The 15,885-nt window shown below is 54.7% G+C and overlaps 1 protein-coding gene across 8 annotated transcripts in view; it reads left to right on the forward strand.

The window, feature by feature from the left end:
• KAZN (kazrin, periplakin interacting protein) overlaps positions 1-15,885 on the forward strand; it is a 386,173-nt gene that overhangs the window by 320,307 nt on the left and 49,981 nt on the right. For all 8 annotated transcript variants that reach the window (XM_053920000.2, XM_045190540.3, XM_045190539.2 and 5 more), the window contains one exon: positions 15,720-15,856. In XM_053920000.2, coding sequence (XP_053775975.1) covers positions 15,720-15,856 — 137 coding nt within the window. The remainder of the gene's footprint in view (positions 1-15,719; positions 15,857-15,885) is intronic.

Genomic DNA, 15,885 nt, shown 5'->3' on the forward strand with positions numbered 1-15,885 from the left:
TGTCGGATTCATTTGTGAACACGTGACTCACTTTCTGAGCCTCAGCGTCCGCATCTGTGAAGTGGAACTGTCGGGTCTCACTGCGCCCACCTCACTCGGTGCTTCTAGGAGGGACTAGGTGGTGGTTTGTAAAACCACACACCACAGCAGAGGGGAGGTGTGGTCATTGCTGCTGCTGCTGCTGCGGAATTTTGTCTAATCTGTCACTTGTCTCGATATCAGTTAGTCTCCAGGCCAAGTCTTCAGTCAACCAATGGAGCTTTGCTGGAGTGACTTTTAAAGGCTGGGTGCCTCTAGAACTCTGGGAAAGAGACCCAGAAATTCAGCTTTGTGTTTCTTGTATGTGTGGGGCGGGGGTCACTCGCCACTGTCAGGACAGCTGTTCTCCTGGGAAAGGTCTTGGCACATGCCCCTTGCTTAGAGGAAAGCCGCTGGCAACTCTAGGGACAGTTGGGCAGTTTGTGACCAGCCTCCCGGCCAGATTCCTGCCTCTGAGTTCCTGGCTCCGGTTAACTTGTCTTCACGGGTCACGAGAAGGAAGCCTCTGAAGGCTGGTGCTGTGCTTTGGTGGGACCTTGGCTGCATGATATAACCTGTCAGTCAGTTTTCTCATCTGTAAAGTGGGAGTAATAGTAGTTAATCACAGCAGCACCTTCTTCATAGGGTTCCTGTAAGGATTAATAATAGAGTAAGTACTTAGAATGCTGCTGATGCACAGTAAGCACTGTATAACTATTAAATTGTTTAGGGTTTATATGAATTGGGTGGGTTTGATGTCTGGCAAAGGGGGAGGCGTCGCCTTGCTACAATCCTACACTCTACTCTTCAGCTCCAAAAAGTAGATTTCTCATGACAGACTCATGTGAGTCCAACTCACGAGAGACTGATGTATAGCCCATAGTGCCAGGTAATCGTTTGTCAAGGAGAAATGTGGCTTCCTGATGCTTGGTGTGGCTAGAACTCGCTCTTACTTAGAGGCTCTGAGGGGGCTTTCTATGAGCTGGTGACATTGAGCTGCAGTGACCAGGTGTCCTCCTCTCCTGTGGGGCACCTGCTATGCAGACAAAGCGCTGGTGTAGGCAGGGCAGGGTGCACCTTGCCTGGTCTGTCCCGCTGAGTCCTCCATTTTTTAGGGGTTTCCTGGCAACCACTTCCCTTCTGGAAAGTAAAGAGGCACAGTCCCCTGTTCAGTGCGTCGTAGCTCTACCCACTTCTTTGTCTCCACTGCTGCCACCCTCCTCCAGGCCACCGCCCTCTCCTTCCTGGACTCCCTGCTTCTGCTTGTCCCCAACCCAGTCTCCACAAGGCAGCAGAGCAACGGTAAGGCAGGTGCTGTGGGCTCCTCCGAAGATAAACATCCACCTGAACCTGTGAGTGGGCCCTATTTGGAAAAAGGGTCTTTGCAGGTGTAGTTAAGGTAAGGATCTTGAGATGAGATTACCTTGGACAGGTGTCCTTGTTAAAAAAAAAAAAAAAAGAGAGAGAGAGAGAACCCAGAGGGGAGAAGTCCAGGTGAAGACGGAGGCAGCGATTGGAACAGTGTGTCCAAAGCTGAGGAACGCCAGGGCTTGCCGGCGTCACCAGAAGCTGGGCAAGGCGAGGAAGGATTCTTCCTCTAGCTTTCAGGGGCAGCACGGGCCGGCCACACCCCCATTTCAGGCTCTCTGGCCCCTGGCAGCCACGGGAAACAAATAGGAGCTGCTTCCACTACCCTTCAGATAAAAGCAGACCGTCTGCACGCAGGACCTGGCCCCAGCTGCTCACCAGCTCCCCCTCCAGCCCTCTTACCTTTGCATCAACACAGCGGGCTCTGTGCCCAGCGCACAGTCAGCCCACAGTAAGACTTTGTTGAATTAACAAATGTAAGTCCCGATAGCAAAATCCGCTCCTCTTGTTCTTGACCTGCCGGATGAGGTGGTTTTGAGACAGCTTGTGCAGATACTTGCATGATGGAACTGAAATTTTTAGTATTCCGGGGCAGGCTCCAGTAGCGCCCCTATAAACCATTCCTGCAGGCCTATCTGTGGGGTGGGACAAGTCAAGAGCTGAAACCAGCTGCTCCTGCGAGGAGTAACTTCTCACCCTGACTGGTGTGACTTGGTTGGGTGTCGTCCTGCAAACCACAAGGTCACAGGTTCGATTCCAGATCAGGACACATGCCTGAGTTGTGGGCCAGGTCCCTGGTTGGCGTGCGAGAGGCAATTAATGGATGTTTCTCTCTCACATCGATGTTTCTCTTTCTCCCTCCCTTCCCTTCTCTCTAAAAATAAACAAATAAAATCTTTTTTTAAAAAAGGAGGAGTAAGTTCTCCATCCATGGAGGCATGCAAATTTTTACATATATTTGTTTGCTCTTCGCAATTTCCGAGGGCCCTATTTGGGGTCCTCCCCTCTGACCCCTCTGCCTTCCCCCCAGTGTGCTGACTCCCTTTTACCTTCCCTTTTCTGGGCAACCCTTTGGGCTTTTTTTCAATAACACAAATCAAAGTCCATCCGAGAAGCCTATGTGTACACATCTGCTCACACATGTAATTTCACAGTCCGAGAGTTTATCAGTCCTGAACACGTATTTAGTCAGTGACAGGCCTGGCTAATCTTTCATCTAATTACACTCATTAACATTTAAATATATAATCATCAATGTATCTGGGCATGCGGTCTAAATATTTTATAGAGGTCTTAATTACAGTACACTTCCAGTCCCGCCATAAATCTCATGTGCCCTGCCAGTTAAAGGGGTGGTGTCAGCTAGCTCAGAGTCCCCGGCCTGGGGGGCAACGAGAACCTGCCATTTGCCAGGGGTGGTGGTGACCGGGGTCCCCGGTTTTCGGCCGCACGGCAGAAGCAGGGGCCAACAATCAGAGAAGACGAGAAAATATGTTTCTGTGATTCCTCTCTGCCACACCTCTGTTAATTGCTGTCACCGTCCTCCTAGAAGAGGAGAACATCAAAGGCACAATAACAAAACTTAAAATCATAATCATTGCTTTTGAAGCTTTAGGGGGTTGATAGATAAAACACCCATTTCTTCCTCTGCCAAGTTAGGAAGCTTTGGCAGCGGGGCCCCCAGGAGTCGTGTGAGCGAAGGTCGGAATGTGAGTCTGGGGCTGTGAAAGCCGGTCTGAGGATGAGAATGTGTCTCAGGTCCATGGCCACGGCCCCTGGCTCAGACGGACGTAGACAGGCTTATCCACCCAGACCGCACAGGCGGGCAATTGTCCTGCACAGCTGCCCCCACACCTGTGACGCCCTCTATGGCTGATAAAGCTCCCCTGCAGGGCTTCTCTCTCCGCCTGTGCGGCTGCCAGGATTTTATTGTATCCATTTCACAGAGCAGAACGCTGCATCTCCGAGAGGTCCCACGGCTTCCCGAAGGCACATAGCGGGTGGGAGGCAGAGGAGGACCCAAATCCTGGACATCCCGCTGCAAGTCCCACCTGGGCTATGACCTGTATTTTCCCAGCAGCGGGCCTGGGTCCATGAGGTGGCCCTGAAGGTCCCCCAGGAGGGCCCTGGGCCAGGGGCCCGCGGGGAGTTGGAAGATCTCATGCTATGGAGCCATCAGCTTCCACTCTCTCCATGGCTAGGGCCGGCGTCTGCCCTGGCCATGCGGCACCGGGCACCGCCCACCTGCACGAAGTGAAGAGCAGGGGCCTGGAGCAGGAGCACCTGGGCTGAGCCCTGCACCCGCTTACCAGCCTGGTCAACCCAAACTTTGCCTCGGTTTCCTCATTTGTAAACTGGGGGTCGAGATGGTAACCACCTCACAGGATGGCTATGAAGGAAAATCCAGTGAAAACGTACCAGACATAGAGCAATACCTGACCCACAGAAAATACTCAGCCAGTGTTAACTGCTGCTACTATTATCATCACCATCACCACCATCGCCATCACACCACCGCCGTCATCAGGGCTGGGGACGCCCACACTCACATCACGTGAGCACTGTCCTATGCCTTTGTGGGCACCTTTCCCCTTCACTCCCGCTCTATTAAAGAATAGCATCCGTACTGGAAAGTGTAGATCTCAAGTTTACGGCTTGGTGAATTGTCACAAACTAAGCGTGCCTGTATGAACAGCACCCCCATCGAGAAGCAGAGCATCATGAGCTCCCTGAAAGCCCTCCTGTGTCCCCTTCCTATCACTGTCCCCTGTGTGGACAGCCCCTCCCTGACTCCTCCCCACACGGATGAGTTCTGCCCGTGTCGCATGCTCTCAGGGCATCATACGATACACACACGTGTGTCCGGCTTCCTTGGCGTTTCATCTGCATGGCTCACCCACGCTGTGTGTGGTTGTAAGTCGCTCCTCCTTGTTATACCGAGTGGCCCACCATGACAAGGGGCCGCAGTGGGGCGGCCCTTCTGCTGAAGCGCGTCCAGGTGGTTTCCAATGCGGGGCTTCCACAGGGAGCACTAACGTGGACTCGTGCAGGCCCTTTGGTGGACACTCCGGTGTGTGCATGTGGACGTGGGCTGAGGTAGCAGCTGTTTTCATCCCTTTTACAGATGCAGAAACCTGGGACAGTGTGATTTGCTGCAGGTCACAGCTCTGGTGCGCATGTGTGTGGCAAAGCTGGGGTTTGAGCCCAGACCATCTAGCTCCAGGGTCTGTGCCCTTGAGGGTCCACAGCCATCTCCTTCTGAACTTGGAACGAGCCTGGCCGCAGCCACCAGTGTGCCACCTGTGTCTGCCCTAGAATGGCCCCCGTGGGGTCTCTGCTGGAGACCAGGCCCCAGGTGCTCAGGGCAGCTTCCTGAAGGTTCCCAGGGCCCGATGGACCATCTTGAGGGCATGACACCAAAACCCAGAGAGGATGTGTGCGTCCCCAAGGCCACACCAGCACGCTGGCTTGCAGTCTGGCGTCCCGCCTCCCTTTCTACCAACAGTGGCCTTCCAAACTCCTCCTCCTCTCCTTCCTCTTCATCTGAGGCCAAGCCAGCTGTCATCTTGCCTGAGGATGACCTCACACACCAACATGAGCCTTTAAAAATAGTCCTCATTGTGTGGGGCGCGGGGTTTGTGGCTGATGCCTCTTTTCCAGAAACCTCCACCCTCCCTGAGTCTCGGGAATGTCAGTGATCTGGGCCCGTCCCCTGCCACTATTTTTAGTGGTGATTCGGAGGAAGGAGGACTTTTCCTGGACTTGCCTCCAAAGGCTGGAAAACAAGCACACCCCCCTCCCTGCCGGCCCTCTCATTTCCCTCAGCAGGAAGTGGGGACCTGGCTCCCTGGGCCGCCACCCTTGGGGCTTCCAGGTGAGCTCTGAAGCAGACCCAGAGTTGAGGAGTGGGTAGCAGGGACAGGAGACCCACCACCACCAGGCAGGACCACACACAGCCTGCAAAAGGCCCCAACTGTACCCCCGCACCCCCCGGCCCCCACCGTAGCCTCTCCAATTATACTGTATCTTCAGGTATCTAATCCCCTCCCACCTAAAGTTTTTTCCTTGGGAGCTGCTGGGCATCTGTGCTTGAGAGTCTACGGGTGGCTGCCAAAGGCGTGCCCCCTCCTCTCAGCACCCGTGCCCAGGTTCCAAGGCACCATTGCACCCAGTGGGGCCGCAGCCTCTGCTCAAACTCCCCAACAGGGTGCCCAGTCCCCTCTGAAGCGACTGTTACGCTGCCACTTAGAAGGTACAGCTCGGCAAAGCAGTCGTCAGGTGCAATGCAGAGCTTTTCTCTCATTTAACGCTCGCTGCCATAGGATGGGGTAGAAACTGTGACCCCCACTGTATAGGAGGAAAAGGGCACAGAGAGGTTAAGGAACTCACCCAAGGTCACACAGCTGGGGAATGGTGGGGCCGGGCTTTGAACTTAGGCCTCTGTCCGTCCACAGAGCCTGCTCCCACAGCCAAGTCTGTGCCCAGATCTCTCCTGTGTTCCCTATTCTACGGACACCTGTTCTGACTGGCAGTCCAGCACCCTTGCGAGGCCCACAGACGTGGTTGGGTAGTATTTTAATTGCCAATATTGGAAAATAAAGAGACGTTTAAGACATAAGAGTTATGATAATCTAGAGTTTGGGATTCTCTTGAAAACTCAGAAAGTGTGGCCGGGCTGGGCCCCACCCAGTCGTGGAACAGCTGCCCCCTGCAGGTGGGGTGTGCATCTAGGTCCCTGCGTGCCCTTATTCTTGTCCTGGTGGTCCCTGGCCGGGCCCTGCAGACAGTTGCATGTTCCGCCCTGGGAATGGTGGTCCTGTCCTCGCTGGAGACCCTATCAGGGGTGTCCAACCCGCAGCCTGTGGGCTGCATGCAGCCCAGGAAGGCTGTGAACATGGCCCAACACAAAACCGTAAATTTGCTTAAAACCTTTTTTTTGCTCCTCAGTTTTCATTAGTGTTTTTGTATTTCATGTGTGGCCCAAGACAACTCTTCCTCCAGTGTGGCCCAGAGATGCCAAAAGGTTGGACTTCCCTGCAAGCTGAGAATTGGGGAGGGGCAGCTTGAGATATTTGGAAATGGAGCCTCCCCCACCCTACTCAAGCCCCCAAGTCACCTGTTCCTCCACCCCAGTTTCTGCATCTGTGTGGGCCATGCCTCATGCCCGCTCCTGGTAATACTGTCCGATGAGGCCTAGGCCCTGCCTGCGGGAGGTTCTAGGCTGGTCTGTGAGGCCGAGAAGCCCTGAGCTGTCGGTCTGGTTTCCAGGCTGCTGGTGCAGACTCCTGTGGGGCCAGGCGGGGCTGGCGGGGCCGAGAGCACCATGCACAAGCAGAGTCGTGAGCTATGGGCTTTGGAAACCCAGAAAGGAGCGCACCGTTGGGCTCTGATGAGGGGAGAAGGCGCGGAGCCCTGAGCAGACAGGCAGAGGTGCTCAGACGACCTCAGTAAAAACAGACTAAAAACAGACGGCGTGATGTTACATGGTGGCGAGGTCAACGCGTGAAAAGGAGGGACAGAACCGAGGAGGGTGTCCAGGGAAGGCTCTGCTGAGAAAGTGGCACTGGAGTCAAGACCTAGATGAGGGAGGGAGGGGGCCACGCAGACAGGAAGGAGGGTGTGCCGGGCGGAGGGCCAGCCTGTGCCAAGTTCCCGAGGAAGGAAGGTGTCTGCGTGAGCCGGGAGCAGCGAGTAGCCAAGTGGTGGCAGAGGGAGGGCAGGCGGGTGGGGGCAGATCACCAGAGATGCACGAGGTGCGGGGGCGACAGACCACATGGCTTCTGTGGACCATCGTAAGGACTTGGTGCTCGTCCTTGAGCAGAGGAGTGACATGATCTGACTCGCACTTAAGGGACCTCTTGCCGAGTTGACATGAAGGTGACATGGTGGTGACCCATTAAGAAGGTGCTGCGTGGTGCAGGCATGGTTGGTTTTGGCACAGACCGATGTGGTGTTTGGAGAGCGGAGAGAAGTGGCCGGATTCTCCTAACCTGTTGAGGTTGGAGCTGCTGTGGCTCATTGATGAACTGAGTGAGGAGCATGAGAGACGTCGAATCAAGGACGATCCTGGGTTTGGGGCCAGAGGAACTGATGGCTGAGGGTCACCACGAGCTGATTTTGGGGAGACTGGGAGGATCAGGTTGTTGGGGGGCTGGCCAGGGACTCACTCCAGGATGCAAAAGTTGGAGGGGCTGTTAGACACCCAGCAGAGGTGTTGGGTGGGAGAAGCTCTTGGGTCTCAGTCGAAGTTCAGGGGCGAGGTCGAGGCCAGAGACGGCCAGCCTGGAGGGCATCAGCATGTGGCTGGACTTAAAGCTGGGAGGCTGGACAAGGAATCGGTGGGAAAGAAGGGCTGAGACCACTGGTGCTCAGAGGTCAAATGTGAGCAGAGATCAGCAGGAGGCTGGGACAGAGCAGCAGGAGATGGAGAGAGGGGCCAGCAGGGCACAAGGAGAAGGCCTTACCTGCACTGATGGACTGTGGGGGTCGCGGTGCAGAAGCGATCAGTCGCAGTGCAGAAGAACACACTACGTGGTGTTCAAGGTCACTGATCACCTCTGCACTGAGCTATGATAATAATTATCATAACTCAGAGAGGATGGGAGGAGAGAGACAGAGGCAAGAGCGCACAGTCCTTTTACGCATTTTTACTCCAAAAAGGAGAAGCGGAATGAGAGCTGGGGAGGGAGATGGAACTGAATGTGTTGCAAGAATTTCACGTTTGTGTGAACCTGGGGAAAACCCGGGGGAGGGTTCAGTCCTTCATGTGGAGTCCCTCGGTCAGTATTAACTGAGCACTTATTATGTGCCGGGCACGGGTCTAGATGCTGGAGACACAGTAGTGAACAAGGCAGGCCAGGTCCCTGCCCCGGGAAGCGTATGTTGCTAGTCAGGGATGAACTCAAAAATGCACAAGTAAACCCAGTGATCCGTCATTGCCTATAACCCGAGAGAGAAAGGCCATCTGCTCTCTGACCTTTAAGCATGGAGGTTGGAGTTTGCTTCCCACCATCTCAATGTGAATGCACTGGTTTTCCGCCAGTTGAATGAATTGCTTCTTGCTCTTTTGGTGAAATGGAGTTGACTTGATTCCATGGGGTGCAGTGGGGTTTAGCACAGCATCATCCAGACAAGACTCTCAGACATGCCAACTCTGATCAGTCAGTGATGGCATCTGCATCCCCATCGGAGGCAGAGCTGGCAAAGCTGCATTTCGTTCCTGTGATGTGACAGACATCTCCAATCAACCCAAGGTCCTCTGGAGCTTGATTGATTAGTCATGTCTGCATGGCCACTGGATTGAACAATGAGAACCTGTGTTCCTGGTATTTGCCTTTCCTATGCCAGCTAGGAGGTTGGAAAGGTCAGGCTGCCTAACTTTCCGGGCTACACTTGGAGAGAGGAGCTGTGGGGATTCCAGCAGGATCATGGGCCTGAATGTCAAAGTACTGGGCTCAGGAGCCAGTTCCGCCCTCAGTGGCCATGGGAGCCAGCCAACCCACTTTACCAGGTGTTGAGAAGAAAAAGGGGGTTTCCATTCATGAGGAACAGAATCGTCCAGGTCAGACCCTGGACCGCCCAGGCCTGGGCTTGCGGGTGAGGTTTTCCCAGCTGCCACTTGCCCAAGTGTATAGCTGGCTTTTCTCTCTCACCTGAGTGCCACCTAATGGGGCAAGAGCCTGCTTATTAACCTTTATAAGTAGGCCGAACTCTGACCTGTTCTTAACTCACCTCGCTCAGCTTTCAAACAGGAAAAAACAAAATAAACTGGCGTATGGCTGTCCTGGGGCCATAAGTCTGTGGGAGTTTAACGTGCTTCCCTGGGCTGTGCCTTCCTCCTCCCTGCCCTGGGCCTCTTCTCAGGGAGCAGCCTGTCCGTCCGAGTCAACCTGTATTTTCCAAGGCCTCCTGGGGCCTGAGGTCAGGCCTGGGAGCCTGGAGAATGGGAAGACAGGAAGAAACGATAGCACTTAATGATCCCCTGCTGTATGCATGTGTGGGGTAATGTCACACGAGCCTTAACAGCTGGGGAACTTGATGAGAGGAGCTGCATGCAGGTCTAAGGCCCTCCAGCTGGTAATGGGCAGAGGCCGGACTGGGATCCAGGGCTCCGTGCACTGGAACTGTGTCTCAGTGTTCAAGGTCGGCACCTGCTAGTTCACCCAGGATACAGCAGTCTGTTCTGTGTAGGGCAGAGATGATTATACTCTCAGTCCCCATTTTACAGATGAGGAAACTGAGGCTTTGACAGGCAGACTCCAAAGCCAGTGCTTTTAACCCAGCTGGGTGTGGGCCCAAGAACCAGGAGACCTGGGCTGACTCACTGTGTGATACTGGATATTCCCTTTCCCTCTCTTGGCCTCAGTTTCTCCATCTGTAAAGCAGAGTTGAACTGGAAGAAGATCTTGGTAGGTTTTTATTCAGAGTGGTTTGCCAAGCCCTCCCGGCTCCCACCTGCCCACCTGTCCTTTCCCAGGATCAGTAGATGCCGAAGGCTCAACCAGTCAGGAAAGTTGGCAGGAAGAGAAAGGGAGGGCCCTGCCCACAGAGCCTTGGGCAGCACACACAGGCTGAAGTCTGCCCCTCCCCACCTCCGAGTCCAGGTGTGTCTGGGGTCCGCCAGGCTGGAAACTTGCACAAGGGCTCTCAGCGTTGGGCCATCCAGAGCCAGGCCTGCGGTCTTCTGAGCGCAACTGATGGGAAACCTGGCCGTGTGGGACAAGACTGCCTGGGGTTGGCTGAGGGTCCTGCAAGCAAGAGGGGGTGAGTGGTGGAAGATCTCTGAAGATCTCTGCCTTTCCGCACACGTACACATGCACACACACATACACACACATCCTCCTTCCAGCAGCCACCAAACATTCAGGGGGTGCACTCGAGAATGCCAAACCGCCTCCAATGGAAACCTCGGGAAGCCCCGTGGGACTGAGTGGCCGCTGTAGGGACAGAGGGACCGGGATGAACTGCCGGACCACCCACTGGTTGTCTGGATGGGCACAGGCTCTGCCATTCACAACAGGGTGCTTCCATGGGGTTAATGAAGGAGTATATGAAGGGTTCAAAGTCAGACTGAGGGATACCAGGCCAGGGCCCACCACTTGAGCTGTGCGGGTCTTGATGAGGAGGTGGACCCTTTGAGCCTCAGTCTCCTTCTGCACGGGACCCACCCCCAGCACCTGCTCCGAGGAGCGTGTGAGGCCGGCCGGGCTGTGCAGGGTTGCTTGGGGGTTGGCAGTAGCTTGTGGAGACAGCAGAGCAGCGGGCTAGCAGGCCTGGTGGGTGCTGGGGCCAAGTGGGCACTGCCACTCACTGCTTGGCCAGGCTCCTTGACCTCCCTTGGTGCCCGCTTCCTTGTCTGTTACCTGAAATGACTTGAGGGGGTTGTGAGAATTAAGTGAAAAACACCCCTAAAGGGCTTCGAAAAGTGCCGTGCCTGGCACGTGGGGACCCTTTTAGTGTCTAGGAAATTGAGGCCTGGGGAGGTAAGCGACTTGCTCAAGGTCTCAGAGCAGGGACAGAACCTCTGACCCCAGGTCGATGCTCATCCTGCCCCATTGTGTGGTGTTGATGACGGCCATTGACATGCGTGGGGGCCGGGGGGCAGCCATCAAGGCGAAGTGTCCTAGGATCTCAGAAGCCAAGGGAAGCTCACAGAGTCTAGCACGTTCATGCTGGGGGAAACTGAGGCTCAGAGAGGAGGGAGCTGAGAACCTGGCCCCTCCCTCCCCAGCAAGGTTCTCACTGCATGCATTGCCTCGGTGAGTAAGGAGACATCCCTTGTGCTCAAAAGCACCCTGTAAAACCCCTTCCCTTCCAGGTCCCCAGCCCCCAGAAGCTCAGGATTAACCTGTCTTGTTCTCTTCAAATGCCAGCTGTGGCCCCCTTGCCTGGGGCTTGGACGTGAGGGTCTGCTTTGCCCGAGGGGAGAGGGGTCAATGCAGAGACTTCCTCTCTCTGGTGTCCCCAGCCAAGAGTTACATTTGCAGAAGTTACACGACCAACGCTGCCCCACGCTGCCCCACATCTGCATTAGGGGTCTGCTGTGGCCAGGCCCACCTCAGAAGCTTGAGAAAAGTGACATCCCCAGAGAAGTACCCTCGGCCTGGGCTGTAGCCGGGCCCCCAGTGACTTTCGTCTCACGTATGCATCCGGCCTCCTCGGAGTTAGAAAAATAGATTCCCTCCGCACACACCCTCCTCCCACCCCAGGGTCCCCACATTCCGAGGAGCCAGACTGTCTCCTTCCGTGACCCTGCCGTGCGTGACATCACCTGTCACCATGGCAGTGGTTCCACTGGGCTGGCTGCTGGACTGGGACACGCCTGGGCGAAGCCGATGGCTGGGAAGGTGAACAGAGCACTGCTGGGCCTCTGCCCAGGCAGAGAGGGCCAGTCATGCCTCGCAGACCTCCGCTTGTGTTAGGAACGTTTGGAGAATGTCACAATGGCTTGGGAAGAGAGAAACAAAAGCACACCTATGATGAAGGGCAGAAGGAAGCCTTTCGTTGGGTGGTGGTCACAGCTGTGTGCTTGTAGCTGAAAGCATTTCTTAGGGGGTCTGTCCTGCTCCACCTCCTCCTTTTCTTAAGAGTTGCAATACCGGACCCCGTGTGATGGGGGCAACGCAGCCACATTGTTCAGGCTCAGTGGGTAGCCACACGCCCTCTTGTCCACCTCACCGGTGCAGGAGTCCCCAGTGCCCCAGGTCCTGCTCCTTCGTGGGAGGTTTCGTGAGCAGGTTGTGGAAATACGGCTTCAGAAAAGCTGGGGGACAGTGTGGCGGCAGCTTCATTCACACGGTGGTTCCCAAGTTGCCTTTCCTTGTTATTAGGTGGTCTTCACCTGGCATTCATTCCCAGGAATTCCACTTTTGTGTTTTCTCGGTTCTCAGCCCAGAGTTAAGCAGAGCGGGGACGCCCAAGGAGAGCTTGTGGGAAGGGAGCCCGGAGTGAAGCCTGTGCAGTGGAGGTGCCAGCACTTCTCACAGCCTGTCTTGATGTGTCAGGGGTGCACTGGGCTGCATGTAACGGGAAATCCCATGAACAGTGGGGGTGGTTTTTCTCCCGTTGTCAGGAATTCTGGCCTGGGTGATGCCATCAGCAGTCCAGGCTCCTTCTGTCTGTCTGTTTGGCTCCCCATTTCAGCTTGTGGCTTCATCCTTATGCTTACAAGATGACTGCTGTGCCTCAGGATGTCACATCCATATGCCCAGCAGGAAGAAAACAAAGGGCAAAAGGCAAGGGAAACTGCCAGCATACTGTGAACTTATTTTATAAAGAACACAGTGGATTTCCCAGTAGACTTATGTGTGCACAGTGGCCAGACTGTGATACATGCCCCCACTAGCTGCAGGGGAGCTTGGGAAGCTGAGTGTTTTAACTATTAATCAAACAGTTTGGGGGAGCTCTCACTTTCCTTTTAGGGAGGAGCTACTGATCTGAAGGCAGAGGTCAGCCCTTGCTCTCAGGGAGCCCCCAGTGGATGGGGGAGGCATAGTTTCCCCACCCCTGAGGCCACCAACACAGGGATGCATGCTTATGTGCAGCCCCCCACTGATGGACAGAGAGTGACACACAGCCTCTCCAGCATGTGCAGAGGTGGTGCAGGGTTAGAGCAGCGAGGAGTTCTGCGGGGGCCAGCAAGGGGCTGCAGCATTACTCCCTCCAAGGCCACTTGGCAAAGGTGACAGAAGGTCCAGCAATGCACCAGGAAGGGTGGGGGGTGCCCCTTGCAAAGCTCTGGTACTGAGAGCAGAGTCTGAAGTTTGGTTCTCAGCCAGATGGAGCTGAAGAAGGTCAGTCAGAGCCCAGGGGGTTCAATTTGCAACTGAAGGACAAACGCCCTCCCAAGGCCCCCCTGAGAAGCCACAGTGGTACTTTGCTTGGGTCATCAGCCTCCCTAGGAGCTCTTCCTCTCAACAGGGCTTCCCTCTGCCTCTCACACCCCGCCGATCCAAAACCTCCCTGAGACTGGGAGTCGGGTGCCCGCTCTGCTGTTCACTAGCCATGTGGCCTTAGTTTCCTCCCCTGTGAAATGGGATGGTACAGGTACCCACCTACCCCACTCACCTCTGCCACAGGGAGCGCAACCAGGATGGAATGAGAAGGGACAGATGGAAATTTCCGATTCCTTGGTGACAGCTGGGCCCCAGCTCTTGCGGGAGGTTCCTTCTGACCAGGTTACGTCTTTAGGTGTTGGGTTTTGTTAAAATGAAACTCACTGGTGACGTGGTCACACCATGTTAGGGTGCAGGGCACAAAACTAGCCCAGCTCTGCCCCCTCCCACGCCCACCCTGGGGCCTGGTGTGGCCACCCACTGCCTGACAGGACAGAGGAGCAAGTGAGTCCTCTCCCCACGGGCTCTGCTGTCCCTTGGGTCTGGGATTCTGGCTTTGGTGACCTAAGTTGCTGCTCGGCTGAGCTGGCCACAAAGAGTACAGGTCTGGCTATGGGAGTCAGGAAGCTCAGCTGACATTTAAAGAGCTGCCCGAGACCCAGGGCCCCCACGGCAGGGTCTCCCCATGCCTCCTCATACATGATGATGTGGCCCTGGTTAACCTTCCTCCACCCTGCTCTACCAGGGGCAGGCAGGGGGGTGAGGGAGGGCAAAGGGCAGGGGGATAGAGCCCCCCCACCTCCATCCAGCAGCGCCAGAAGGGCACTGGGGCAGGAGCCCAGGGTCCTCAGGCCAAGTTTGCAGGGCTGGGTGTCCAGGACCTTGTCGGGTGGCACAGCCATTGCTTACCCCATGTCACTGTCCTTAGCGGGCTGTGGATCCGGGGCCCTCTGGGTTTGGAGGCTTCACTGTAGAAACAACATAATGTAGGATCGAGTGTGTGGGCTCTGGGTTCAGGTGTGGCTGTGTGACTTTGGGCAAATGTCTTAACCACTCTGTGCCTACTTTCCATCTCCATAGGCTTTCCTACTCCGGACACTTCATAGAAATGAAGTCGCACAGTACAGGGTGGGGCAAAAGTAGGCTTGCAGTTGTTCATACAGAAAATAACACAATAATTAACAAATAGTAATACAAGAATAAACTGTTTCGTGTGCTCATAACTGTAAACCTACTTTGACCCACCCTGTATGTGACCTCTGGTGACTAGCTTCTTTCACTTGGCATCATATTTGCATGGTTTATTCGTGATGTGGCATGAATCATTACTTCTTTTTATTGTCGAATAATGATGGATACACTGCATTCATCAGCTGACGAACATGTGGTGGTTTCACCTGCGGGCCACTGTGATTAATGCTACTATGAACATTTGCCTACAAGTACTTGTGTGGACTGACGTTTCCATTCCCCTTGGGCGCATGCTGGAGGGTGGGATGGCTGGATCACAGGGTAACTCAATATTTAATCATTGAGGAACCGCCAGCCTGCTTTCCACAGGAGCTGCACCATCTTCCATTCCCACCAGTGCCGTACAATGGTTCCAGTCTCTCCACATCCATGCCAACACTTGTTATTGTCTCCTTTTTTGTTTTAGCCATTGTAGTGAGTGAGAAGTGGTAGCTCATTGTGGTTTTGATTTGCCTTTCCCTGATGACTAGTGATGTCAAGCACCTCTTCATGTGCTTATTGGCCATTTCTTGGAGAAGTATCCATCCAGATCCTTTGCCCATTTTTTAAAATTTGTCTGCTGATTATTGATCTGTAAGAGTTCTTTACATACTTGTATTCTAGATATAAGACCCTTATCAGATAATGATTTGCAAATATTTTCTCCTATTTCGTGAGTTGTCAAATTACTTTCTTGATGATGTTCTTTGAAGGATAAAATCTTTTAATTTGGATGAATTTCAGGGTATCCGTTTTTTCCTCTGTTGCTCTTGCTTGTGGCATCATGCGCCGCTGCGTGTTTTTAATCAAACGCTGTTCCCGTGGAGGAAATGGGACAGGTGATGGACTGGTGGGTTGGGCTGGCTGGTGCTGGTGGGCTCAGGTGAGCCCCGGGGTCACTACCACAGGATCAGGGAGCCACCAGCTTTCTGGGCCGTGGGGGTCGCAGGCCCACCAGGCCCCCAGCTCCTTCACACCGGGGACCTAGCAGTTCAGAGCAGGGATAGACATTTAATCAAGGACTTGCTCCCCTGGTTGGGTCAATAAAACTGAGAGGTGACAGTAGGGACTCTAGGAACAGACAGATCTGGGTTCAAATCACGAGAATGCCACTGACTGGCATGGGAGCTTGGGAGAGAAGCTTCATCTTTCTGAATGCTGTTTCCTCATCTGTTAAAAGGGGGTTAGAAATAGGGTCCCTTCTCAGCTCTCAGGGCTGACAGTCAGCTGGGATCTCTGGAACTCACCACTCTCTCTCCCGTCCCCCAGCCATGAAAGCCGACCGGAAGCGCCTCAAGGGCGAGAAGACAGACCTGGTGAGCCAGATGCAGCAGCTGTACGCCACGCTGGAGAGCCGCGAGGAGCAGCTGCGGGACTTCATCCGGAACTACGAGCAGCACCGCAAGGTCAGAGGCCCAGCCTCCCCACCCCCTCC

Source organism: Desmodus rotundus, chromosome 3, assembly GCF_022682495.2.
Source record: "Desmodus rotundus isolate HL8 chromosome 3, HLdesRot8A.1, whole genome shotgun sequence".
In the NCBI taxonomy this organism is placed as follows: Eukaryota; Metazoa; Chordata; class Mammalia; order Chiroptera; family Phyllostomidae; genus Desmodus; species Desmodus rotundus.